The 25,600-nt window shown below is 41.6% G+C and overlaps 1 protein-coding gene across 1 annotated transcript in view; it reads left to right on the top strand.

Moving 5' to 3' along the window:
- The window catches only part of ranbp10 (RAN binding protein 10), a 61,837-nt gene that overhangs the window by 16,134 nt on the left and 20,103 nt on the right, over positions 1 to 25,600 (top strand). The window contains exons 2-3 of the mRNA XM_075470714.1: positions 6,352 to 6,463; positions 11,511 to 11,563. Of these exons, the coding sequence (XP_075326829.1) occupies positions 6,352 to 6,463; positions 11,511 to 11,563 (165 nt within the window). The remainder of the gene's footprint in view (positions 1 to 6,351; positions 6,464 to 11,510; positions 11,564 to 25,600) is intronic.

Consider the following 25,600-nt stretch of genomic DNA (forward strand, 5'->3'; position numbering starts at 1 on the left):
CCTGCTTCTACCCAGTTGATGGAAGCTTTTTAAAGGATGAAAACACTTTTTCTAAACACTCACCGGCCACTTTATCAGGTACACTGTGCCGGTAAAAGGTTGGACCCCCTTTTGCCTTCAGAGGGGCCTTAATTCTTCGTGGCATCCTTTCAACAAGGTGTTGGAAACATTCCTCAGAGATTTTGCTCCACGTTGACATGACGGCATCACACAGTTGCTGCAGATCTGTCGGCTGCACATCTATGATGAGAATCTCCCGTTTTCATCCCAAAGCTGCTCTGTTGGACTGAGATCTGGTGACTGGGGAGGCCGTTGGAGTGCAGGGAACTCATTCTGATGTTCCAGAAACCAGTTTGAGATGATATGAGCTTTGTGACATTGGCTGTGTTCGAAACCGCATACTTCTCTTACTAATCCTATTTTTTAAGAACTTTTTAAGTTGCCGGATGCATACTAGATTCTCCGAAATGTTGGGTATGCATCATGAGGTTACTACTCATACTCAAACTACCCAAGATGCAACGTAACGTGACGTCGCCGATCATCATTTCCTGTCAAAACGGCAGTTTCAAGCTAGCTACAACGAGGGTAGGTTCACTTCCTGTTTTCAAAACAAAAGCACCAATTGTATGGTAATGGCTTTCCCTATGATAAAAGGCAACGGGTATTTTATTTTGTGAAAATAACCGGAAGTGCGTTGCTCACTGCGGCTAGCTTTAGTAGCGCCGAATTCGTGGGAACAAAATTTTAAATAGCCGGTATTTAGTCAGGTTTTCAACACGTTGGGGATCTAAACGACTACTTTCTCACCTGAAAATGTTTGAAATGTTGCTAAAGTTTACAGAGTTTAGAGCTTAAGCGAAATCGGCTTCAGGCCGGCTGATTTTGGCTCGGGAGCGAAATGCATTGTGGGTAAACGCTCTGCATACTGTCTGATCGATCAGTATGTAGTATGCAGCTTCGAACACAGCCATTATCCTGCTGGAAGTAGCCATCAGAATATGATACTCTGTGCTCATAAAGGGATGGACGGGGTCAGCAACAACAATCAGGTAGGCTGCGGCATTTAAACAATGCTCAGTTGGTGCTAAAGGCTCGTTTCCACTATGCAGTCCGATACGGGTCGGTTCAGAACGGTTCGCTTATTTCAGTGTTTCCACCACCACCAAAGCATACCGGTCCCATGGAGCCCGTTACCATGTCTGTAACCCTTCTGCTTGGGGTACCGAGCACACAGGACCGGTTCCAGGCTCTGCTCTCCGGTGTTGGTGAGGAGGCTGTGCAGCGGGAGCTCGATGGCGTTGTGCCAAACCAAAAAGTTTTCCAGCTGATTGCCGCAAAAATGTCAGAGAGGTTTCAACCGGACCGCGAGCCGGTGTGGCATTAAGCTGAAGAAGCTGGGAGGTGGTTCCAGATTCTGGATGCTATTTGTTATTTGCTATTTACGCTTCGGCACGCACTCCGCCCACCCCTGAGGGTCCCCTTTGTACAGTGGGAACGCAAGCTGACCCCAAAGAGACCCGACCCGTACCGTACCGGACTGCATAGTGGAAACGAGGCTTAAGGGGCCCAAAGTGTGCCATGAAAATATCCCCCACACCATTACACCACCAGCAGCCTGAACCGTTGATACAAGGCAGGATGGATCCATGCTTTCATGTTGTTTACGCCTAATTCTGACCTCGACCATCTGAATGTCGCAGCAGAAATCCAGACTCGTCAGACCAGGCAGCGTTTTTCCAACCTTCTCCTGTCCAGTTCTGGTGAGCCTGTGTGAATTGTAGCCTCAGTTTCCTGTTTTCAGCTGACAGGAGCGGCACCCGGTGGGGTCTCCTACTGTAGTCCATCTTCTTCACGGTTCCACGTGTTGTGCGTTCAGAGATGGTCTTCTGCATTCTTTGGTTGGAACGAGTGCTTATTGGAGTTACCATCTGGCACCAACAACCATGCTAAAAGTCACTTAAATCCCCGTTCTGATGCTCGATTTGAGCTTCATCAAGTTGCCTCAAACTCCTCTACATGCCCAAATGCATTGATTTGTGTTAACAAGCAAATTAACAGGTGTACCTGACAAAGTGGCCGGTGAGTGTATGTGACAAGCAGACATCTTGTTTAAGATGTTGCAGGAAAATGAGCTTTTTCAACAAGTTGTTGAGGTATTCTTATTAAGAACATCCCTGGCCCAGGTAGCTCTGTGATCCCCAGAGGTATGACTCCTCTTCTGGCCTCATAATTAGATTTGATTACGATTATAATTTATCTATTATTATCTCGACCCTTTTTGTTGGATTGCATCCCCAAATTACGATGTGTTCAGCACTAAACACAAGCATGCAGATCAGTGGAAGTTTCCTTCTTATGTAGTGCTTTAAAAAGCCTCGTTGCTGTACATTCTGCATGTTACATGCGAGTCTTTTACCACAGAAGTCAACGAGTCACACGCTGTAGTGACTCACTCGTTTCATCACAATGTCCTCAGAGTGGGAAGGGAACAGTGCCTCCATAGTTACAAGATGTTGTCCAGTTTGTGCTTTCCAGTTGGGTCATGAAAGCCAAAATGAGCCCAGAGATTAAATTAATCTCTGTTGATTTGTCTTCTTCTTTCATATCACCCAACATATCACCCACAACTCAATTAAATTTAGAGATTTAAAGCAGTCGATTCCAAAAACAACAATGTAAATGCTGCTTTATCATTCCACTAAGGCTGAAAAATGACCCTTTAACGATGTCATACTGTTATTTCTTGTAGGCCTAATTGTGTCCTCTCCCCAAATCGTCTTTGTTCACATCGTGATGCATTTTAAAATCAAGAGTTTATCTCATATTGTCACTTTAATTTGAATTATTTCTTGTTGGAGGTGTAATATAATTACGATCTAGTGGATCATAGGGATACAGAAGGGTCATGTCTAGTTAAAAGGTCCATCTCGGGGTCAGTTTGCTTCAAGCACACTTTGATATATTTCAGAATTTGTTGTTGGGTTAATGGCAACAAACTGCTCAGTATTTGAGGCAGCAGAGCAGCCCCACATCATAACATTTCCACCCCCGTGGACCATCAGATACTTTAGTCTCGTCTGGAGAGCTGGGTGGGCATTCAGGGTGGTGCTTTAGAGTGATTTAGGTCCTACTTATCAGGTAGTTTTTGTGTCTGTTTTGGAACTGCTGAGTCCTCCAGCGCCTCTCACATCTGGAGTGCCTCAAGGTTCTATTCTTGGGCCTCTTCTCTTTTCCCTGTACGTACCTTCTCTTGGATCTATCTTCCTGTAATATGGTATTGCGTTCCATCTTTATTAGGGCTGAGCAATTTTATCGATACTGCGATATATATCGATATTTTGTTTCCCGATAAGGTATCGATTTTTTTTTTGGCCACAAGTATCAATTTTATTTATTCATTTATTTTTTTTAAAACTTTATTGAAAAGTCAGACGATCCAATTAGTGAAAACACAGAACATTAATATAATACAATACAATGCCAGGGGGTCACATTCTACAAAACGGTGATAAATTAGTGAATAAAAATGTTGTATAAAGTGTATAACTCTCACTTTTGTTTCTGTTGGTCTGGCGGTGTTGTCCTTCCGCTTCAAAGGACGGCCCACCAGTCCAATCAGCGACGATTCATGTCAAATCACACTGTCCCTTTTTTTCAGAAAATGATGTAGGTGTATCGAATCGTTGGCTGAATATCGTGTATCGTATCGTGAGATTCGTGTATCGCTACAGCCCTAATCTCTATGCTGACGATAGTCAGATTTATATGCCACTGAAGCAAGAAATCCACTGCTCGAGTGCATTTCGGAAATGAAGGCACGGATGTTTATGAATTTCCTGCACTTTAATGATAATAAGACTGAGGTAATGCTGTTTGGGCTACAGGTGGCTCCACCTGTTGGCTTGGGCTTGTTAAGTCGACATCTGGCACCAGTTGCAACAAACCTCGTCAAATTTGCTGCACGTTAGCTCAGGGGTCGAGTCCAGCGTTTTTCAACTGAGACGACTTACTGAAGCTAAACCGTTTCTTTCTTTGCATCGCTTTGAGATTTTAAACCATGCTTCCATATGCCCTTTATTATGGGGTGAGTCAGGCATCACTTACTCATCCACAGCTGGTTCAAAACGCTGCTGCCCGGCTCCTAACTGATAGAAAAAGTTCTGGCGTCACTTCGCTGGCTTCCAGTTCGTTTTAGAGTTGATGTTTATATTAAAATTCTTCTTCTTCGTGGCCTCACCCCACAGTGCCCGTCTGATCTGCTTCAGCCGTGCGCTCCTTCACGTTCTTCAGGTCAGCAGATCGGTTATATCGGTGAAGTCTCTTTCTGATTGTAGCCGCCTGCATTTTTTCCATCAGCACTCGCAGATTCTGTGATGATACTTTCGGGTTCTTGGAGATCTTTTTGCATCTGTTTATGGGTAATAAATTGGCGCTCCTTTGAATTTTATGATGCATGACTCTGTTGATAGTAGCCCGAGGGTCCTAACAAATACACTGTCAGCACATCTGGCACATCTGGAGTGTCGGTTAACGTCTGTTCAGCTCCGTCCAAAATCACAATGCATCTGTTGGCATCTGTTTGTGTTTGACTTTTGAAAATGTCCTCGACCTTCACGTTTCCGTTATTGTGCAGCACATGTACTTCCACTCCTTTCTGAACTCTTCTGTACTGTAAGCCGTCTTTGTGGTCGTTAGACACAACTTAGAGGTGACTTTCAAAAGGTTTCGAATCATTTAGACTTAATTGTTTCTACTCTAATGGATTGTGGGAGGTGTGATATATGAAGTGGTGTTACTATTTTCCATGTGGCGTTTTTTTTTTTTGTATTTCCGATGGGGCTGGGCAACGATTAAAATTTTTAATCTAATTAATCACATGATTTCCCTGATTAATCGCGATTAATCGCATTTGTACGCAGAATCCAAAAATGAATCCAAAAGTAGTGTATAGCCTTTAGCATTTAGTTTTATTTTAAATGTGCTGCCATATGAATGAAAGTGCCATAACATTTGTTGTGCAAACACACTTTTAACATCAGCATCTTTCTGTAGTTTTTATGTAGAAGCCTCGCTCCACTGTCTGTTTCCTTGAATGACTTGCTGCTATCAGTTGTGTGTTTTGCCTTTAAGTGATATTTTAGACTGGAACTACTACGCTGAGAAGACAATTCAACTTGGCAGTAAATGCAGGAGTTTTTTTTTTTTAATTTATTTTGAAATACGTGCTTTTATGTTGAAACAACTAAAACAGGAAGTAGCGCTGGTTAGCTCCGTTAGCTTCACACCTGTAGCGGTGATGTTACCTGCTAGTTTATCTTTATTTTATTACTCCATGCTTCGTGGTGTTTGCTGTAACTGTGTGACTGTGATGCGTTCAACAGACTCTTACAATAATAAAAACCTGCGTTAATGTATAATAATAATAATAATAATAATAATAATAACGAGTTAACTCGCCCAGCCATAATTTCCGACATGCTGAACACGTGTTAAAGATACCCAACAACACCGACTTCACTGGTTGAAGGTTAGGTTGTCTAGAATTAGACAAGCAAGCTCCTGCAAGTCTATTACATATGTTCTGGACTCGTCCAAGACTATATAATTTCTGGCAATCTATTTTCAAGACTTTCTCTAAAGTGCTAGAAGAGCCGTTGGATCCTTCCCCCTTTATCGCCCTATTTGGTGTTGCACCGCAATGTGTACGTCTCAGTGATTATAAGTGCGACATGTTGGCCTTCTGCACCTTGTTGGCCAGGAGACTTATATACTGTTCAGGTGGAAAGACCCTCTCCCCCCTACGCATTCTCATTGGGTCAAAGAGATTATGCAACATCTTAAACTAGATCAGATACTCTTTCCAAGGGTCTGCTCAGAAATTCTATGCAGTTTGGCAGCCTTTCTTGACATTTGTAGAAAAATTGGAAGCAGAGAATGTAATCCCATAAACTTGTTTTGTGCTGTCTGTTTTTTTTTAATTTGTTTGTTTTTTTGTTTTGTTTTGGTTGTTTTGTTGTTGTCTATTATGTGGTCTTTTTTGTTTTTTCATTTGCGTGTCTCTCTTGTGGGTCTGGCGGGTGGGGTGGGTAAGATGGGTGGATACTGGGGACTAGACTAGATACAGTATACTGTATTATGTATATTGTGAAAATCTTCAATAAAAAGATTAAAAAAAAAAAGATACCCAACACTCAGGTGGAGCTGTTAAAACATTCGTCATATCACCGGACGGCTCGGGCAGCTCGGCTTTAACTTCTTTCACAGCCTCATTTATTTTTGTTGTTGCTTGAATAATTTGGAATTACATGCCGTTGGCTTGTGGTTCATTTATGTATTTATCTTTTTCAGGCCATGGAAAGAATCACAAGGATGCAGCATCAGTGCGAGCCACACACCCAATCCCCGCCGCCTGTGGAATCTACTACTTTGAAGTTAAGATTGTCAGTAAAGGCCGAGACGGGTAAGCAGAAACGACTCTGTTAAGCCATCTGTGCTCCTGTCCCAAAATACCATCATAACCTCATCAGTCCCTTTACGGTATATTTAGTGTCTCCTGTAGACACGTAGATCTGTAATGCTGGGTTGAAGATGTGTATGACGGAGCCACCTTTTAGAGGCTTTAAGCCTTTTTCTTGAAACCTTTTCGCGTTGTTTTGGCAACCTCCTTCACAAAAAAGTCTGGACTGGAAATCGAGGAACTGGTTTGACAGCAGCTACACATTTAAGATTCGTCTATCATCTTTAAATCGAAATTAATTTGAGTTCAGTTCTATTCATCCAGCTCCAAATCCCAATAAGTGTCATCTGAAAGCGCTTCAAAGATACAGTCCACTTCAAGCCAAGTATAATCCAATTCACTGTAATCCAATCGCAAACAAATTCATTCAAATCCACATTAGTCCAGTTCACGTTTAGGAAAATGAGGAAACCAGCCAGTTAATTAATTCGTCCATTTTCCAGATCCGCTTCATCCTTTTCAGTGTCACGGCTGGAGCTTATCCCAGCTGCCATCAGGTGAGAGGCAGGCTACACCCAGAGAGGAGGAAGACGCTCGCACTCACTCCTACGATCAATTTATAATCACCAGCAAACCAAAGATGTGTGTGTTTTCAGACTGTGGGAGGAAGCCGAAGTAGAAAACCGACCGCTGTGGCTTTTAAAAGCTACATGTTCTCACGTTCTTGTTGCATTTTTCATTTCACGATGCACCAAATACTTTCCTGGGGAGACGGATCTCGACTGCAGGCAGACTCTGCATAGCCTTGCTGCTGCAGTAATGTTCAGAATATGGTTTATGTTGCTGAATTAAGCAAAACCTTCCCTGAAAAGACCATTTAAAAGATATCACATTTTGACATGGGACAGTTTTCCATTTTACCTGAGTTTGAATCAAAATTGAGTGTGAGCAGGTCCGTCTGTATAAGCTGTTTAGACCCAAAAAAGGGCATAAACATGTCACCAAAACATCAAAGATTACTTTAAAGTAAAGAGAATTGGTTGAAAGTGTGTAGTTACATTTGAGTTTGAATGGTCTCCCTCCTGTCTGACTAATTATCAGAGGTGGGTAGAGCAGCCAAAAATTGTACTCAAGTAAAAGTACTGTTACTTCAGAATAATATGACTCAAGTAAAAGTAAAAAGTAGTCATCTGAATAATTACTTGAGTAAGAGTAAAAAAGTGCTTGGTGGAAAAACTACTCAAGTACTGAGTAACTGTTGAGTAACGTCTGATTTATTTGTTAACACAAGCATTCAATCAGACAGACGAAAATACTAAATAATCATCTTTAGGCAAATTAGAGTTCATCCAATTGATGAAATAAATTAAAATGAATGAATTAATTAATTACAAAACAGCTTAAATTAAAGTAATCCAGGTAAATTCAAGAACTTAAATAAAAAATAAAAGAGTCTTAGGAAATGTTTAAAACATATGTAACCCATATGTAACCTAAAAAACAAACATTCACCTATCCATGGGGGGAAAAACGAGTTTAGGAAACTTACCGCTACATGTTTCCTCAAGTTAGATGTTGAGTTTCTGCTGAAATGTGCGTTTGTTTTGGTTGACAAAGAAGACACATAATGTAGCTGCTGTTTCTCACTCTTTGTAAGGTAAACATGCTTTCAGTATGAGGCCTCGTCTGCGTCTTCATTTCCCACCGTTGGTTCTGACATTTTTCATCTGTTTCTTTGTTTGTTTGCTACGACTGTAAACTGTGAAGCTAACCCGTCCCGCCGCTGAGATTGAGTATGGTCACGTGATCAGGACCAGGACCTGTTCAACATTAGGTGGATGGCCACCATGTAAATGTATTCATACAGCCCTTTACAAACAATCATTACGATGTACCAAAGTGCTTTACAGCAGGTAATAAATAAAGAGAAGAAGAAGTAAAAACAATAAAAGAACAGTGAAAGCAATGAAATACAACAAAATCGAATAAGATAAAAGTGTCATCATACTACTGGGTATTAGGATAAAAGTCTTATTTGCGACGGATCTGGTGTTGATGATGTAACCATCATGACAACATGTTTTTTTTTAAATGTTGTTTTTCTGCTGTTTTAAACAAAAAAAAATCAGAATCAGAATCAGAATCAGAATCAGAATCGCTTTTTATTGCCAGGTATGTGGACACACACGAGGAATTTGACTCCGGTTACACCTCACTCTCTTTAGTACAACAAAAAGAGGGTGAAGATGATTTGTATGCCAGGCTTTGGAAAAGAGGAGGTTGTATAAAATCCTTTTGAAAAGCTTTAAATACAGCAGTTCTGCTTCTGGACAGGCAGGGATATAATGGTCGGTTGGTGGAGGTTTACCACTGCGAGGCAGTTATTGACGGCGGGGGTCACACGGCTCATTAATTCTAGTCTGTAGTCTGTGAAGTCTCAGATTTATGCTCAGGTCAATGACTCACTGCGCTGCAACAGTTTTCTGATAAATATCACAGAACAAAGTTCCCATCAGGCTGGGTTTTTATGTAATTACACACCGATGGAGCTCAGACTGACGGCTCTGCGAGCACAGACACTTTCTACGTGTTAACTCCGGTTTTACCGTAAGAGGAAAAACATCGTCGTTGCTGTGGTGGTCTGAGCATTTCTTACCTTACTCCAGCTCATTGTTTAACGGACTCAACAGAGAAAGTTACACCTGGAAATGTTTGTCTCAGACATTAAAATCAAATCAAATCCAATCAAATTTATTTGTAGCACATTTCATGTACGAACAGTTCAAAGTGCTTCACATAAAATAAAAGCATTGCAGCAGGGAGTGTAAGAAGCATTAAAAATACATAAAAGAATATAAAGAGAAACAAATAAAATCATTTAAATGAATTTAAAAACAAGCAACAGTCAAGATAAGTTAAAAGATATCGTGCAGATTTCATGCATAGACACATGAGAAAAGACTATAGACTAATTATATCGATTTAAACCTGCTCATTTTCTTTATTAATGCATGTGTTGCGCTGTTCGTTTGCGGTGACGCGTTGACCAGAAGAAGATTGATAAACTGTGAGTTACAACCAGATGCTTAAACCACTCTTAGCACTGTTTGTTTTAAGATGGCAGCCTAAGATGTGACATTCTTCTTGTTCCTGAAGTAGTTCCCCAACTGAATTGAAGACTTTCTCTGCAGTCCTGATGATCCGGGAGACTTTGGAAGGGTTTGAATCTCGGTAAATTAGAAAAAGTCGAAGCAGAACTTGAATAAATAATCACCGTTTTTAAAGCTAGCTAAAGAAATCAGCTGGGATTCAGGAGCTTGTTCTAGTGTATTTCTTCAGCTCTTTTTCACCAGTGCGGAGCAGAAATTGCTTCTTCTTCCCTAATAAAAGCTTCATCTTGCATAATAACCTGCTAACGTCTCCATTTCCAGTTAAGAAGCACTGGAACCAAACTCTGGTTTCGAAGACTATAAGTGGAATAAGTTCCATGTTCGGCCTATTTTTCCACACCAACTCAGCTTCTTAACTTTTCTCCGACCTCTGAGAAACCTGATACAGCAGCAACAACACTCTGAATTTGGATTTATTTTGTTGCAACATGACGCTAAAGACGGAGCATGACGGACGCTGTATATTCCTAACAGGGCGGATAGAAGCCGTATGTCAGGAAACGCCGCATGAGTCATGCCTTCACATTCCTCTGTAATAACATGCGCCTCTGTGTGTTCTGGGTTTACAAGTGAGTGAAAACACACCAGAAGCATCACGCTGCAGCCGCTGCGCCTGTTTTAAGGCCAGTTCTTTCACAACTGTGGGACGAGCTGCAGTTAAAGCTGTTTGTAACTCAAAGATTCACGGTGCAGCCTGAATAATGAAATTACCACAGGAATGATGTCAATTTCATCAGCGAGCGTGTTCCACTGTATTTGACAACGTGCACAAATCATCCTTCAGTCCTCGGCCTTTACCCCACGTGACAATCTTTGTCTTTTCTTCCTCTTTAAAGGGATAGTTCGCCTCTTTTGACATGAAGCTGTATGACATCCCATATCAGCAACATCATTTATGAACATCTTCTTACCCCCTGCTGCGTCCTGTGAGCCGAGTTCCAGCCTCGTTTTGGTGTTGATGAAGGTAGTCCGGCTAGTTGGCTGGGGTTTAAAAAATAAAGCATTTTGCTTCTCAAAACAATATGCGTTCAAAAGAGTAATACATTTGCATCACAAAATGGTTCTCCAGGAAAAAGTCAGACCTCACAATCGCTTGGCCCTATTTTCTCTCCCTTCGTATCACTGCCTGCTGCCGCCTGCCGATAGCTGCACCTGTTACGGTGTTTGCTGCTCGGTCTGCACTTCGGTCTACACAGCAGGCAGTGATACGAAGGGAGAGAAAATAGGGCCAAGCGATTGTGAGGTCTGACTTTTTCCTGGAGAACCATTTTGTGATGCAAATGTATTACTCTGTTGAACGCATATTGTTTTGAGAAGCAAAATGCTTTATTTTTTAAACCCCAGCCAACTAGCCGGACTACCTTCATCAACACCAAAACGAGGCTGGAACTCGGCTCACAGGACGCAGCAGGGGGTAAGAAGATGTTCATAAATGATGTTGCTGATATGGGATGTCATACAGCTTCATGTCAAAAGAGGCGAACTATCCCTTTAAACTGCAGATCTGTTGCATAAAATGCAGGAAGCTTGTGAATAAGCCCCATTCATGCAGCTCAGAGCAGATATTTATTATTGGAATCCAAGTGATGACCTCAGCGTGTGCCAGATGCACGCAGCTGCAATATTCATGACTTTTTCAATTGAGCAAAAAGGTTTTCACCCTTTTTTTTTTTTTGCTGAGAGAGTGCCAACAGTTTACCCTTGAATGACTGTTTTAAGATGTCACGGCCGACTTTGGATGTGCGAACTCCGCCCTGGAGCAAGAGACTCGTTGTGAAATGAAAAGAGTTCAAAGACCAACTTTATGTGAATATCTTTCGAAGCTGCAGTCAGAAGAAGCTGATTTATTTTATTTTTTTTTTTTCTCTTTCTGCTTGCAGATACATGGGCATCGGCCTGTCCGCCCACGGAGTCAACATGAACAGACTGCCTGGTGAGTAACGTGCGCTTTATGCCACTATAACATAATCGGTGGGAGGATGGACAAAGAGGCGTTTGTTGGGTAGAATTTGAATTTTCAGGCTGTTACGGTGGGGCAAGGCAGGTTTATCTGTACGGCACAATTCAACAACAAGGTGATTCAAAGTGTTTTACAGAGACATTAAAACAGTAGAAATAAAAGGCATGATTTAAATTTTAAACAAAAAAGAAAGAAATAAGAACAATAGATAAAATCAGGAGTTAAAATGTGATTAAGTTTTGAAACTCCAGCTTCAGATTTGGAGCTTTATTCAGCGGAAAATAGGTGTGTCTTCAGCCTGGACTTAAACACACTGAGTGTTTCAGCTGATCTGAGGCTTTCTGGGAGTTTGTTCCAGACATGTGGAGCATAGAAGCTGAATGCAGCTCCTCCATGTCTGGTTCTGACTCTGGGAACTTATAGAAGACCGGATCCAGATGAGCTGAGGGGTCTGGAAGGTTCATACTGGGTCAGGAGGTCCCTGATGCATTCTGGTCCCGGACGATTCAGAGCTTTATAGACCAGCATCAGAACTTTAAAGTCTATCCTCTGATGGACAGGCAGCCGGTGTAAAGACCTCAGAGCTGGACTGATGGGGTCCACACTTTTTAGGTAGACCTGTAAAGATGCTGTTACAGTAATCAAGCCGACTGAAGATGAATGCATGGACTAGTTTTTCCAGGTTCTGCTGACACATCAGATCCTTTAACCTTGATATATTCTTAAGGTGATAGTAGGCTGACTTTGTTACTCCCTTAATGTGTTTTTCCAAATGTAGGGCTGAGTCCATCACTACACCCAGATTTCTGGTCTGGTTGGTAGTTTTTTGGTGTATAGATTGAAGCTCTGTGGTGACCTGTGATCGTTTCTCTTTGGCTCCAAAGACGATTACCTCAGTTTTGTTTTTGTTTAGCTGGAGAAAGTTGTGGCACATCCAGTCATTAATCTCCTCAATGCATTTACCAAGAGCCTGTACAGGGCCTCGGTCTCCTGGTGACATTGTAATGTATATCTGCGTGTCATCTGCATAGCTGTGGTAGTTTATTTTGTTGTTTTTTATAATCTTTGCCAGTGGGAGCATGTAGATGTTAAACAGAAGAGGTCCCGGGATGGAACCTTGGGGAACTCCACATGTGATTGTTGTCTGCTCAGATGTAAAGTTACCTATTGACACAAAGTACTTCCTGTTCTCTAAGTATGTTTTGAACCAGTTTCGTACAGTTCCAGAAAGTAGCTTGAGTTCAGTAAATCTGAGCCGTGTGTGTTACTACCACAGCTATGCAGATGACACACAGAATAAGTAAGTAAGTAAGTAGAATAAGCAGAGAAAGTAGAATCTGTGGCTGGAGCAATCAACAAAGTGAGGCAAAATGCAGATTCCCAAGGTTACTAAACATGAACACAGCATATGGCTGGACTGGGGCCAGAGTTTCAGCCACTTAGCCATCGGATCGGGCCTTTGCTTTGGCAGGCTGGCAAGAAAAACATCCTGCGTCACCCCCCCTCCCCCTTTTATTTTTTTTGTTCCCTTTCAGTTGCACACAGAACGGTCTGCACGGTACAGTTAAACAGCCCTAAAAGAGTCATCCAAAACCTCCGCCCTGAAATCTTCTCATTACTTATTGGCCAGCGGTTCCAGTTCTGTGACTTCATCTGCTCAGGTTACGTTACTTTCCTTTAAGCCTGGACTTCACAGAGCAGGGAGGTTTCTCACCAGCACTGCAGACACGCTGGAAAACGGCTAACTGTTAGCTCTTAGTCATTGTTTTCAGTCAGGGCGGAGGTATTTTTAGAGCTGAAGTGGCAGAGGAGATGGTGCGGGGCCGGTATTACTGTACGGGGGCAGATAAAGGGCTGAGGAGGAAGTTGATAGTTTTGGATGAATTAAAGTAGCCGGAGACGTGCCAACAGTTGTGAAGGCTTGGGGATGAAAGCAGGAGGAGATGAGGAAGTGGAACGTTATACTCCGTAATAATTGGATGTCGCCAAACATGTTGGGACATATCACTGAGCTGTGGATCACTGACTGATGATGTGGACCTCACGCTCATCTGATATGAGACACAAAGCGCTTCTCACTGCATGCAGGTTACTTAGTTTGTATTTTAAATAGACGTGACTTCTGTCATTTTGATTTAAATTCATTATCCAGACATGTTATGCGTAAGATTATGTCATAAAAGAACGCGTCGGTGTAAATTCAGACGAAAAAACCCTATTAAAAGCTGAAGGAAATGACATTAAATACAAACTGTGCAGAGGATATCGTTGGCTCCAGAAGTTTTTGTGAAATATTCAGTGGAAATTTTTTTTGATTAATCTCCCTTACGTAAGAGGTTAAGCTATGGTCCTAAAATATGACTCCATTTATAGAATAACAGGGTCAAAAACAAGAGTAAATCCATCGCAGGAAAAGAAGCTCAATGAGGAAATGTGTGTAAAAAGATGGAATTATGATTATCAAGGCAAGTTGAGCACAAAAGAACATTCATAAGCATTTTTAATTTATTCTTAAACTCATTTGTATGTTTATTTATTTCAGATTAGATAAAGATCTCGATTATTCCTGCTTTATTTGTCTTAATCTTTCCTTTTCTCTTGTATTTCTTCATTTATTTTTCCTAATATTTCCTTTTTTCCCTGCTTCTTACTGTAAGTGTTTGAAAGGAAAAAGGTTTCCGTTCTTTGGGTTTATATTTCCATATTTTTATTGGTTTAATCTTTTCACACATTGGCTGGAAAACCCAGATTTCTGCCTCTTTGAGCTCTGCAGTTTAAAGAGGCAGAACTATTTGTTTCCACATGATCCATGCGTGTTTTCGCGCCTCGGTTTTGTCTCAGAACACCCACAGTAGATTAAAAAATGAGCTCCACAGTCTTGGGTTTGTATGGAAGATGATTGATGTTGCACCATCTGCACCAGAGAAGCCACAGAAGGCCCACATGACATCCATGTGCATGTAAATAAATGTCAGGATGGAGCTGTTTACTGAATTATGCTCTACAAATACTGGATTCTACAGTATTTTATCAGCAATATGTCCAAAGTCGGTGCTGGAGGGCCGCTGTCCTGCAGGTTTTAGGTGTTTCCCTGCTTCAACACACCTGATTCAGATGAAATGGATCTCTTCTAAAGATTGTTAGGTTCTGCAGCAGCCTGCTGATGATGCATTGATCTGAATCAGGTGTGTTGAAGCAGGGAAGCGCCTAAGACCTGCAGGACAGCGGCAGGTTTAAATAAAGGTTTAGTTTAGCAATTAGAATAAGAAATAAAGTAATTAATTGTGGAAGAAGTAATCCAGGGGTGGGCCAACCCACGGCTCTTACGTTCATATCAAAATTTATTTTATTTTTTTTCCGCTTCGTTTGAGTTCAATACGGCAGCGGTCTCCAACCTTCTTTGCTCCATGGACCGGTTTAATGTCAGACAATGTTTTCACAGACCGGCCTTTCAGGTGTGGCAGATAAATACTACAAAATAAAAATAATACAACTAACACAGACTTTGTGGTATTTAGTAAATATAATAATAAACTTGAATCCACTGTGTACTTGTGTGTAACTTTATTAGCAGCGTCCTCCTGACGTAACATCCTCTCTGCCTCCTAACGCTCTCTGGTCGCTATGGTAACGCTTAAACATGCCTTCAAAATGCAGCTTTCTTTTTCTTAGTGGCCACAGCCTCTTCTTCTGTCTCCTCACTGGGAAGAAGCTTTCCAAACACGTCTGTTTTTGACTCATTTTGCTCGGTTCATGGGTTTTAATATCAGCGTCGATGCGTCACGTGACCGAGACGAGAGTCATGAACAGACGGATGTAACGGAGAGAATTCGGTCATTTTTCAAAAATAATGTGGCTCTTTGTGGTAACACAGTAAAAAATGCGGCTCTTAGTCTCTGACCGGTTGGCCACCCCTGAAGTAATCGATTCCAAGTAGAGTAAATAAAGTTGTTAGAGGTGCTTTTTATGATCAGAATTTTAAACCTACTCCTTTCACAGTGATGCTGTTTACGTCGGTGTGATTTCTTTTATTTATGGACATTAAAATCCTCGTTTTTCATCTGGACTGCAGCTTGGTTTTCCTTCTCCTCCTTTCCATTCTCACTCGTGTCCGTTTAACAGACACACCATGACACGCCCGAATGGTTCAGTGATCCCTGATGACACGGGAGGAAAAGTTGAGCTGCCGATTAGCCTGACTAAAGCCCCCCCTTTTACTACTTCTACTAATCAGACCCCTCCTCTACTTTGACCAATTGCGTCCCCGAGCTTCCAGGCCTGTCCAGGGCCGTTTGACCTGCGTATCCACTGGTGAAGATCTGTGCGCTGGCAGAGGTTTGTGGAATGCTGTGGACACCGGAGGACAGCCGGTTCACCACAGACGCACATACAGAACGTTCGGTCTCTTCTCTTTTGGATTCACACACGTGAAATGCCACAGAAAGGATGGAACGCCATCGCACGGACCAGAGTGTTTCCAAACCTGCTCGGCCATTAGTTAGGAAAATATTTCCAGTTGCTAGGCTTGCGCCGCAGATGGTCCGCGGCTCTGGTAGACGGATTACTGTTGATTGCCTTAACGCTGACTAACTCGGTGTGTTTTTGTCCCTAACGCTGCGGATTTATGTGTGTGTCCTGGGCCGACTGATTGCATTTCTGTGTGTACGTCCACCCCGACTCATCCGTGCATCTGTGTCTGTGTGCACGTTCACAGCAGGATGCACATGCGCTGCATGTGCTGGTGAGGGCTGTAATGTTCTGTTCCTGCTGTAACTTCATGGACATTTTGGAAGCTGCAGCTTGTGCTGCATTACGCAAAGATGGAGACTCCAGCCTGTTTAATGCAGTTTAGTTAAATGACACTAAAAGACCCCGTTTTTTATTGGACAATCTTACATAAAACTGACCTTCATGAGCAGATGATTTGTGGCAGGGCTGATGTACGGGACTGTGCTGGTGTTAAAGTGCCGTCTGTGTTCAGGGATGTTTAGATAATTAAGTAGGAACGCCACAATCTAAAAATACTCTAACTCAAGTGAGTTCAAAATCCTACATTAGCCCGTAAAAAAAGAAGAGTCTGGAGTGAAATGCCCATCCGAAATGTGGTCATTTAAAAGGCTGAAAGAAGATTTTGAAAACACAAACTGCGGTTTTGTACCTTGTTACGTTGAGGGCCTTTTCTTTTCATTTCGAGCTTGTTAGTCCTGTTAAAGCCCTTCCAATAAGGGGTGACCTTGTGGCCATGTGGTTCAGGCGGAGGAGCAACTTCCTTTGCTGCTCCTGTAATTTCTGTTGATGTTTGCGGCGCTCATATAGTCAAAGTTAAAGATTACCAAGATCAACAATAAACTATTAAAAACTTTGTCAAATATCCCAGAATGCAAAGCTACTAGTACAGACGGTACCGTTTGAAGACGCACTGCAAACACTGGTTATAAGTAGGGCTGGGCGCGTTAACTCGTTAATTATTTAACGCCAGTAAATATTTTATAGCGCATTAACGCAGGTTTTATTTTTTTTAATTTAGAAAAAAAAAGTTCAGACAGACAGGAAGAAGGGGCAGAGAGAGGGGGAACAACACGCAGCACAGGGCCAGCTGCAGCGAGGACTATAGCCTCTGTATTGTAAAAGTCTGTTGCTCACAGGCTTTTATTATGTAAAAGTCTGTCGCTCACAGGCTTTTATTTTGTAAAAGTCTGCTGCTGTCTGCTGTGGAACAGGAAAAGAAAGTAATCGGCGGATCCACCAAACATGGAGAAGGGTACGGAACTTTTACTCGGCCATTTTCATTTTAAAGTTCTTCCAGACGGCGGAGTCGACAGAACCAAAGTCATCTGTAAACACTGCCAAGTTGAATTGTCTTCTCAGCGTAGTAGTTCCAGTCTAAAATATCACTTAAAGGCAAAACACACAACTGATAGCAGCAAGTCATTCAAGGAAACAGACAGTGGAGCGAGGCTTCTACATAAAAACTACAGAAAGATGCTGATGTTAAAAGTGTGTTTGCACAACAAATGTTATGGCACTTTCATTCATATGGCAGCACATTTAAAATAAAGCTAAATGCTAAAAGCTATACGCTACTTTTGGATTCATTTTTGGATTAATCGCGATTAATCAGGAAAATCATTTGATTAATTAGATTAAACATTTTAATCGTTGCCCAGCCCTAGTTATAAGGTTGCACAAAATGGCACATTAGATACGGGAAGGTGCACGAAAGTACCTACAAAAGTAGGTTTGTTTTCATTGACTTTGTTATTCTACAAAGACCAAAGGAAGTCGTACAGGAAGCACATCGATCCTCCACAAACATAACCGCACAGTTTCAGTTGAGCTTTTTGAAGCGATATTTAATGTTTTTGTAACATTTCGATGTGTGTTGCAGAGATAAACCCGCCTGCGTACTTCACTGTGGCTCCTCCTGTTCTTCAAACACATTTTTATAAAACAAGAAGCTTCAAAACCTCTTCGCTCCTCTCTTCCTGAATGTATTTAGGCTCCTTTTAGTAGATAAAGTTAGGGACAAAAACATCCAAACCAGTTTCCAAAAGCCTGGAAATTCAGCTAATCCTATTTAACTGACAGACTTCTTTTTTTTAATTCAGTGCATATGTGATGTGGCTATTGGACGTCACGCACCACTGTCACAATACTCAGACAATATATTGTGCTACACCAATTTTAACTGTTAGATTATCTTTTGAAATCATTGTTTCTGTGTTTGAGAGCATAAACTTTGGTCTCTGACGTCACTGCTAACTCACACATTTTGTTTTTGCCATATATATATATATATATAAGTGTCTTTGGGAGTTATCCAGATCAGATAGGGATAATGGTAATATATTATTTCCATTGTTCTATTACCTTATTATTACCTTATTATATTATTATTATTACATATATATATATATATATATATATATAGATAGATAGATACATTAAGAAAAGTGTCTTTCTGAGTTATCCAGATCCTTTTGTTGTCATCTGTGCCTCGCTTCAGATGATGCTGCAATCGCTGTTCCTCGGGAGTGGGAAGTTGAAACTCTATTTCCTTTTTCTTTTTACGTTTATATTAAGAAACCATCCTTAGTTCTATAGTTCACTGACCTAAAGATGAGACTTTACAGCAGCATCAGTCATATATAGTGCACACAGGTTATGTACAAGCTGTACAGAATGAATAAGAAGGTCCAGTTTCATCGTGGATGTAACGGTCTGCTGCTGAAAGAGCTGCCCAGGACCCCCAGAGTCATTCAAGGGGTGAGCGTTGGGGTGTTGTTCCTGTCCCACACTTCTTCTGTGGTAAACTACTGAGCTGTTTTGTTCCTGCTACTCTTAGAGGGCACCACAGTGTTGTAGGAGGTCTTTAACAGTGACCTGCCCAAAGGGCGTCTGTCTCCTCAGCAGATGGAGAGGACTTTCACCCTTTTATAGAGGACGTCTGTGTTGGTGGAGCAGTCCAGTTTGATGTTGAATGGACACTCGGGGTCAGAGGCGGTGGTTTAGTGTGATCCTCATCCTCTCCCTGGTTTTCATCAGGTGAGAAGTTGGATTCAGTGGCTCTACACTCAGTGGGGTCACATGGCTCTGAAAGGATTGGATTATTGGCTAAATTACAATCAGACTGAGCTGAGCGAGGGTAATTCTCCTTGGATATCTGGCGATGAATGAATGGGATCAGAGGCACAAAGCGTGTCATATGATAGGTGGCGCTGTACCCATTCCAGCTGTTGCTAATAGAGCCACTTCCTGTTGACCTCTTCACCACCAACAACAACAACAAACTCAGGCATTGGAGAAAGATGGAGAACGCAGAGCCAGATGAAGCTACGTCCCTCTACATTTGGTCTGTGATGAGCTGCTTGTTGCACAAACTCGATGCCCAACAGAGCATTCTCCATCGAGTGGGGTTATTACTGTTGTGGTCCCCACTCAGTGAGAATGAGTTATTAAGTGCATGTAGACACCTTAATCTGACTAAGAATTGGATCGGATCGGATACAGACCCCGAGATAACTGGGTTGAAAGTCACTCTAAACCTGCTTGTAGACCCTGAAGCTCGTGGTGAATCAGACTTTGCGTTCTGCGCATGCTCCAGATGTTTTCCCGGGGTCGTGACCCGGAAGTCAAAGGAGACGATATTCCTGTTGTTGTCGCCGTCAGAAAGAAAGAAACAACGCGATGGAGAATGCTCCGTTGGGCATCGAGTTTGTGCAACAAGCAGCTCATCACAGACCAAATGTAGAGGGACGTAGCTTCATCTGGCTCTGCGTTCTCCATCTTTCTCTGATTCATTCACCGCCATATTTCCAAGGAGAATTACCCTTGCACAACTCAGTCTGATTGTAATTTAGCCAATAATCCGATCCTTTCAGCGCCATGTGACCCCACTGAGTAAGACTCAGGTTGTAGACGTGTGGAACCAGCTCACAGACCCGATCTGCACGGTCCCTGAGCAGACTGGAGCTGGTGGCCTTCCCCGTGTTGACCTTCCAAAGCTCATTCCTCAGCCGCTCTGCTTTATTGGAGAGGGTGGGGGTGGGTGGGTGAGTTAGCGCCTGTTGGATGAGATAGGGGGAGGGGGGGGCAGAGCAGACGTAGGCAGATCTATGTGAAACTGGGTGGGGAACTCCCTCTGTCCATGTTATGGGCCCCTCTTCGTCCCCCTGAACCCTCCTCAGCCCATCTTTGTTCCCTTGAGATAAAAAACCCTGCTCTTATCTCTCATAAGTTAGCTTATTTTAAATGTTTAATGCCCCAGCAAAGGAAATCTGACCTCATACCGGTGTTTTGTTTAATGTTACACCAGTTGGAAGGAATTCATTTAAATTTCCCATGAGTCATCATCAGTACAGCAAGGCAGCAGGCCTTCACAACAACAAGCATTTGTGAAATATTGCTCATATAAGCAGGTTAAAACACAGAATTAGTGACAGGAAGTATCCGGCCTTTTACTTTCTGCAGCGCGTTTTTTTAAAACTTTAAAAACAACAAATGACTCGCGATGGGATTGTGCCAAAAAGAGAGATCAAGGGCGAACAAAGTGGTGTCCAGTGGTTTTCTTAATGAAAGAATCTGCGTGTTACTTAGACCAAAGCGTGCCGCAGACATTTCATCAAGGAGGAATATATATATATATATATATATATATATATATATATATATATATATATCTCCTTTAAAGTGTTGGCGTTTTATTTAGAATTTTTATTAAGCTTTAAAAAGGGTGGAAGAGGTGGGGAGATTATCTGTAATGTCCCCCAGCTGAAGCTTTTAAAGGATGGAAGGGGACAGAAGCCTGAAAGATGGTTTAGACTTCACCAGCAGATTGTATTTAAAAAATAGGCAAGGCTACGGCTGCTCAGGAAGGTGTCATGAGTCCATGCACCAAGTTTGGCATCGATACATCAATGCATCGCAGAGATACGGCCTAACGTCCTGTTTGCGCGTCGGCGTAGACTTTGATTGGCTGCCACGGGCAAACGGAAGCGAAATGAAAAAATCCACATGATAACTTTTGTGGACAATAGGCGTGGCCTGAAATGCTTCAGAAGGTTTTTGATCAAATTCAAAATGGCGGACAATCCAATATGGCGCAGATGACGTCACCATTGGTACCTCATTTGTGAAATTTGGACCAAGGGGGTCCAAAAATATGAGCAAAAATGCCTTTTTGCTATAAATAGCGCCCCCTATAGGCCAAACGTCACCAAACTTATTGGGCCTCTCAAAGATGTGTTAGAAGTTTGACGTCATAATATCAAATGGTTGCCAAGATATGGCCTCACTTCCGGTTTGGCAAGTTTGATTGGCGTTTATGGAAAAACAGAAGCGTAATTAAACAATCCACACGATAACCTTTGTGCGGCTTGGTCTGAAGAGTCTATGTGCCAGAAAATCAGACGATCTGCGTGACCTGAAATGCTTTTTGAAGGTTTTTGATAAAATTCAAAATGGCGGACAATCTAAGTAGATGCAAAATTAAGTCATATAGTGCGTTGGACTCGTCATGATCCAAGGATTCCAACGATGCCTCATTTGTGAAATTTGGACCAAGAAGCCCAAAGTTATTAGGCTGAATGCACTTTGAACTTTGACGTGTTGGTGGCGCTAGAGAGTAAACGCTGCCAACGACTCTTTAGAGGAAAATCTCGCGTCAGCGCGGTAAACAGACGAAGTGAGCTGGTGTGTCGCTGCTGTTCTCCACTGCTGACCTCTGGGTCTGATCCTGCTGTGGAGGCTCGCCCATTTCATTAGCATGTCGGAGCAGCGAGCCTCGCTTCAGAAGCAATATCCCTGTCAGCAGATTAATCTAATACCTCAGCTCACACTAACACGCACACGTAAGTATGTGCACGTATGAGCCCGTGGAGAGCCGGAGGACGATATGTGCTCGCACTGAAAGAGCCGCGGCCATGCACAGAGGATACGAGCAGCTTGGGTGAACGCTTTCCGACACCGACACATATGCACACGTCTCATTTCTCTGCTGTCCCACGACCTACTTTCCCTTTAACCCCGCTTTGCTTTTCTGGCAACAACACGCACGCCCGCAACTGAGGAGGAGCGCTGTCGGAGTCCTCTCCCACTCGGACACTTTCAGCAGGAGGAGGAGGAATTCCTGTGAAACTCGATTAGCGTGCGGCTTAAGAGCTCATCCAGATGACTCAAAGCGTAGGTCCGACGCAGGGAAATTGTTTTCAAACCCTCCCGTAAACATCGGAGGCGGCGGGATGTGTTGCGTTGAGTTCTGATTGGATCGGCTGATTCAATCAGAAACTGAATCGGCCCCGACTGTGAGCACTTTTAAATCCAGGTTAAAAACATTTCTCTTTCCGTGTGCTTATGGTGGAGTTTATATATTTTATTCCCCCTCTTCTTTGATTGCTTTTAACTGTGTTTTAATTTTTAATTTTTTCTCTTTAAATTGCTTGTTTTTATGCTGCTTTATGCCGTTCTTTTAAATGCCTCGTCTTTATGTAAATCAGAATTACTTTATTAATCCCTTTTCTGCAGTGCACTCGTTTACAGAAAAAAAGATTAAGTCAGGAAATACAATAGAGCAAAATAAATATAATACAATAAGACAAAATAAGATAAAGTGAAGATAAAGCAAAATTACAACCCCATACAGTAAAATAAAATTACAACCCTCCCATATTAACAGTGTGAAAATAAGATATAAGATAAGGAAAATCTCAGTTTATACAATAAACAGTATTTACAATGCTGCTCAGTACCTAATTATTATAATTATTATTATTATTATAAAGCACATTGAGTTGCCTGTGGAATGTAATGCGCTGTATAAATAAAGATGCCTTGCCTGGATCTGAATGTTCAACTTCGACTCAAACGGCGAGTCGGAATCGAGCAAACTCGGATCCCTCGTCTTGTTGTCTCGCACAGAAAGTCTGCGGTTTTATTTTAGGTGTGGGTCGGATGCAGGAATGTGTCTGTATCAGCTCATTACTGGTGTCAGTGTGTTTGTCTTGGACAGGCAGCGTACTGTGGGGATGGAATTACAGCCCCTTTAAGAGCGTTATATAAATGTATGACAGTTATTTTAGGTCGGGTGTTACTGTATGTGGCCTTCGTGTTCTGCTCCACAGGCTTTTTTATCCTCTTAATGTACAAACCAAACCATCACTTCCATTGTCCACGCAGGGTTTTAATGGGCACATTTCAAATACACGGCATGAAGCCATCTTATTTTGCAGATGTGTTATTTTTAAACTGTTTCTAAAGCGGCTTATCTTCTTAAATTCCCTAAAAAGTCTCAACAACTGTCGTGTGTTAATGAGCCCTTCTGAAAGAACTTGGTCATGCTGTCATGTTGCACTATTATCAGGGTAATAAATCATTTCCACAAGCCTCAGCTGTTCTGTATATTTAGTAATTATAATCAGATATTAGTAATCTAACACTCATTTACTCACTGAAAGTCATCATGTTAGCATTAGCTCCCTTACTGTGATGATAATTGTGTGTCTGTAGATCTTTAATCCTGCTTTCCTCTTAGAAACTCACTATTTAAACGCCCCAGACCTGTGGAAACGAACCTTTTAATGATGGATCTTAAACACAAGTGGCTTCATTTACAGGCTTCTCTGGTCAAATGGTTTCCGAAGCAAAAAATAAGAAGTTTCTCCCTGCAGTTCAAGCAACTTTTTCTTTGAGTATCAACACGTTTTCACTGGAAACAACATAGTTTATTCCATTAAACTTATTAAGAATGACAGTATCACCACATACAGTCCTGTGCAGTATTAAAACAGCTCATTTCCTCACATATTACAGCAGGAAATACTACAATAATTTACTAATACTTTGTATATATATTTTTATTATTTTATATTTTATTATTATTATATTTTTTGTTTTATTGCACCAAACAGACCAGGCCAAATTCCTTGTGATGTGAAAATTACTTGGCAATAAAATCTTTTCTGATTCTGACTCTGATTCCTTCGGAGGTTAAGGACTAAATCAAATCAAATCAAGTTTATTTATAAAGCACATTTCATGTACAAAACAGTTCAAAGTGCTTCACATAAAATAAAAACATTGCAGCAGGGAGTGGAAGAAGCATTAAAAATACATAAAAGAATATAAAGAGAAACAAATAAAATCATTTAAATGAATTTAAAAACAAGCAACAGTCCAGATAAGTTCAAAGATATCGTGCAGATTTAATGCATAGACACACAATGTGAAACTTTACACTCTAAAGGTCCAGATGCATCTCTCAGCTCCTGTGTCAGGTCTTTGCTGGATGTTTTCCTCTTTCTTAAGGACATCACTTTCAGATCCTGTTCCTCTGCTGGAGATAGTTCTTTAGGCCTGACACTTCTTCTTTTGTCCTCCACTTGTCCAGTTTCCTCAAATGTTTTAAGGACACACTGCACACCATGCTGAGATATGCCAAGTTTTCAGCTAACAGCTCTTTGGGAATCACCTTGTTGCTGCAGAAATCCTGTTTTCTGTCTGTCACACTGTGTTATCTTTGCTGTTTTTCACACATGCAGCTAAAGAAATGGGAACAAATCTTAATTCCAGCCTAAAACCCACAAAGAGCTTCTAGATTATTCATTTCTGGTGGCATAAAGCAGTTTAATCATTTAATTTATATTAATTGTTCCATAAGTAGTCATTAGATTATATCTTATATTCCTTTTTTAAGCTTTAAATTGAATCTTATTTACTTTTTCTTGATGTTGAATAACATATAATTCTTATTTTTGTTTGTTTTTCCTACTTTAGATGTGATAACATTCATTATTTTGGGATTAGGATTTTTTTTAAACTGAATTTCTTATATTAATTTGACTCTTTTGGTAACTGAAAGCAGTTTTAACGTAAATGTAGAAAAAAGTTGAAACTATGAAGCTGTTTTTCACAGATGCAGCTAAAGAAATGGGAACAAATGATGTGTCTCCGTGACAGGCTGCTGGGAACAAAGTGCCTAAAGATCCAGTTTAAAATGGCTTCTTTGCTGAGTTGTCTGTTCTGTGTGGACACAACACTGGTTCATCCCTTGAGTTAGGAGCCTTTTTCCTGCCTGAATGGTTCATAGCTCAGAGTTAAAGGGATAATCCGGAGTAAAATGCACTTTAGATCAATTTACGGGATGATTGGGAGTACATACGTTGAGTTGACATCAAAATCATGTCATTCGGATGTGTTTTGAGAATTTCGATTTGACCGTTTTTAGCCAAAAGTCGTTAGCCTGGAAGTCAGAGGGGCATATCATGTCACCGCTACAAAACACTGTTTTTATAGCTCTTCTACAGCTCCAAACAACATAACACTTACGTGGTAGTGAGTAGAGGGTCCCTAAAGCCAAACCGAAGTGTCCCGAGGTCTTCATGTGGTCGGATATAGAGTCCAGAATGAATTTAATCAAGCCAGTACCTGCTCTCAATCAGAGCCTCTTCCGTCAACAGGAGGCTACCTCACGCGAGACATCACGTCACGTGAGTCCGTAGTTGATTGCCGAGTGTG

This window comes from Odontesthes bonariensis, chromosome 7, assembly GCF_027942865.1.
Source record: "Odontesthes bonariensis isolate fOdoBon6 chromosome 7, fOdoBon6.hap1, whole genome shotgun sequence".
In the NCBI taxonomy this organism is placed as follows: Eukaryota; Metazoa; Chordata; class Actinopteri; order Atheriniformes; family Atherinopsidae; genus Odontesthes; species Odontesthes bonariensis.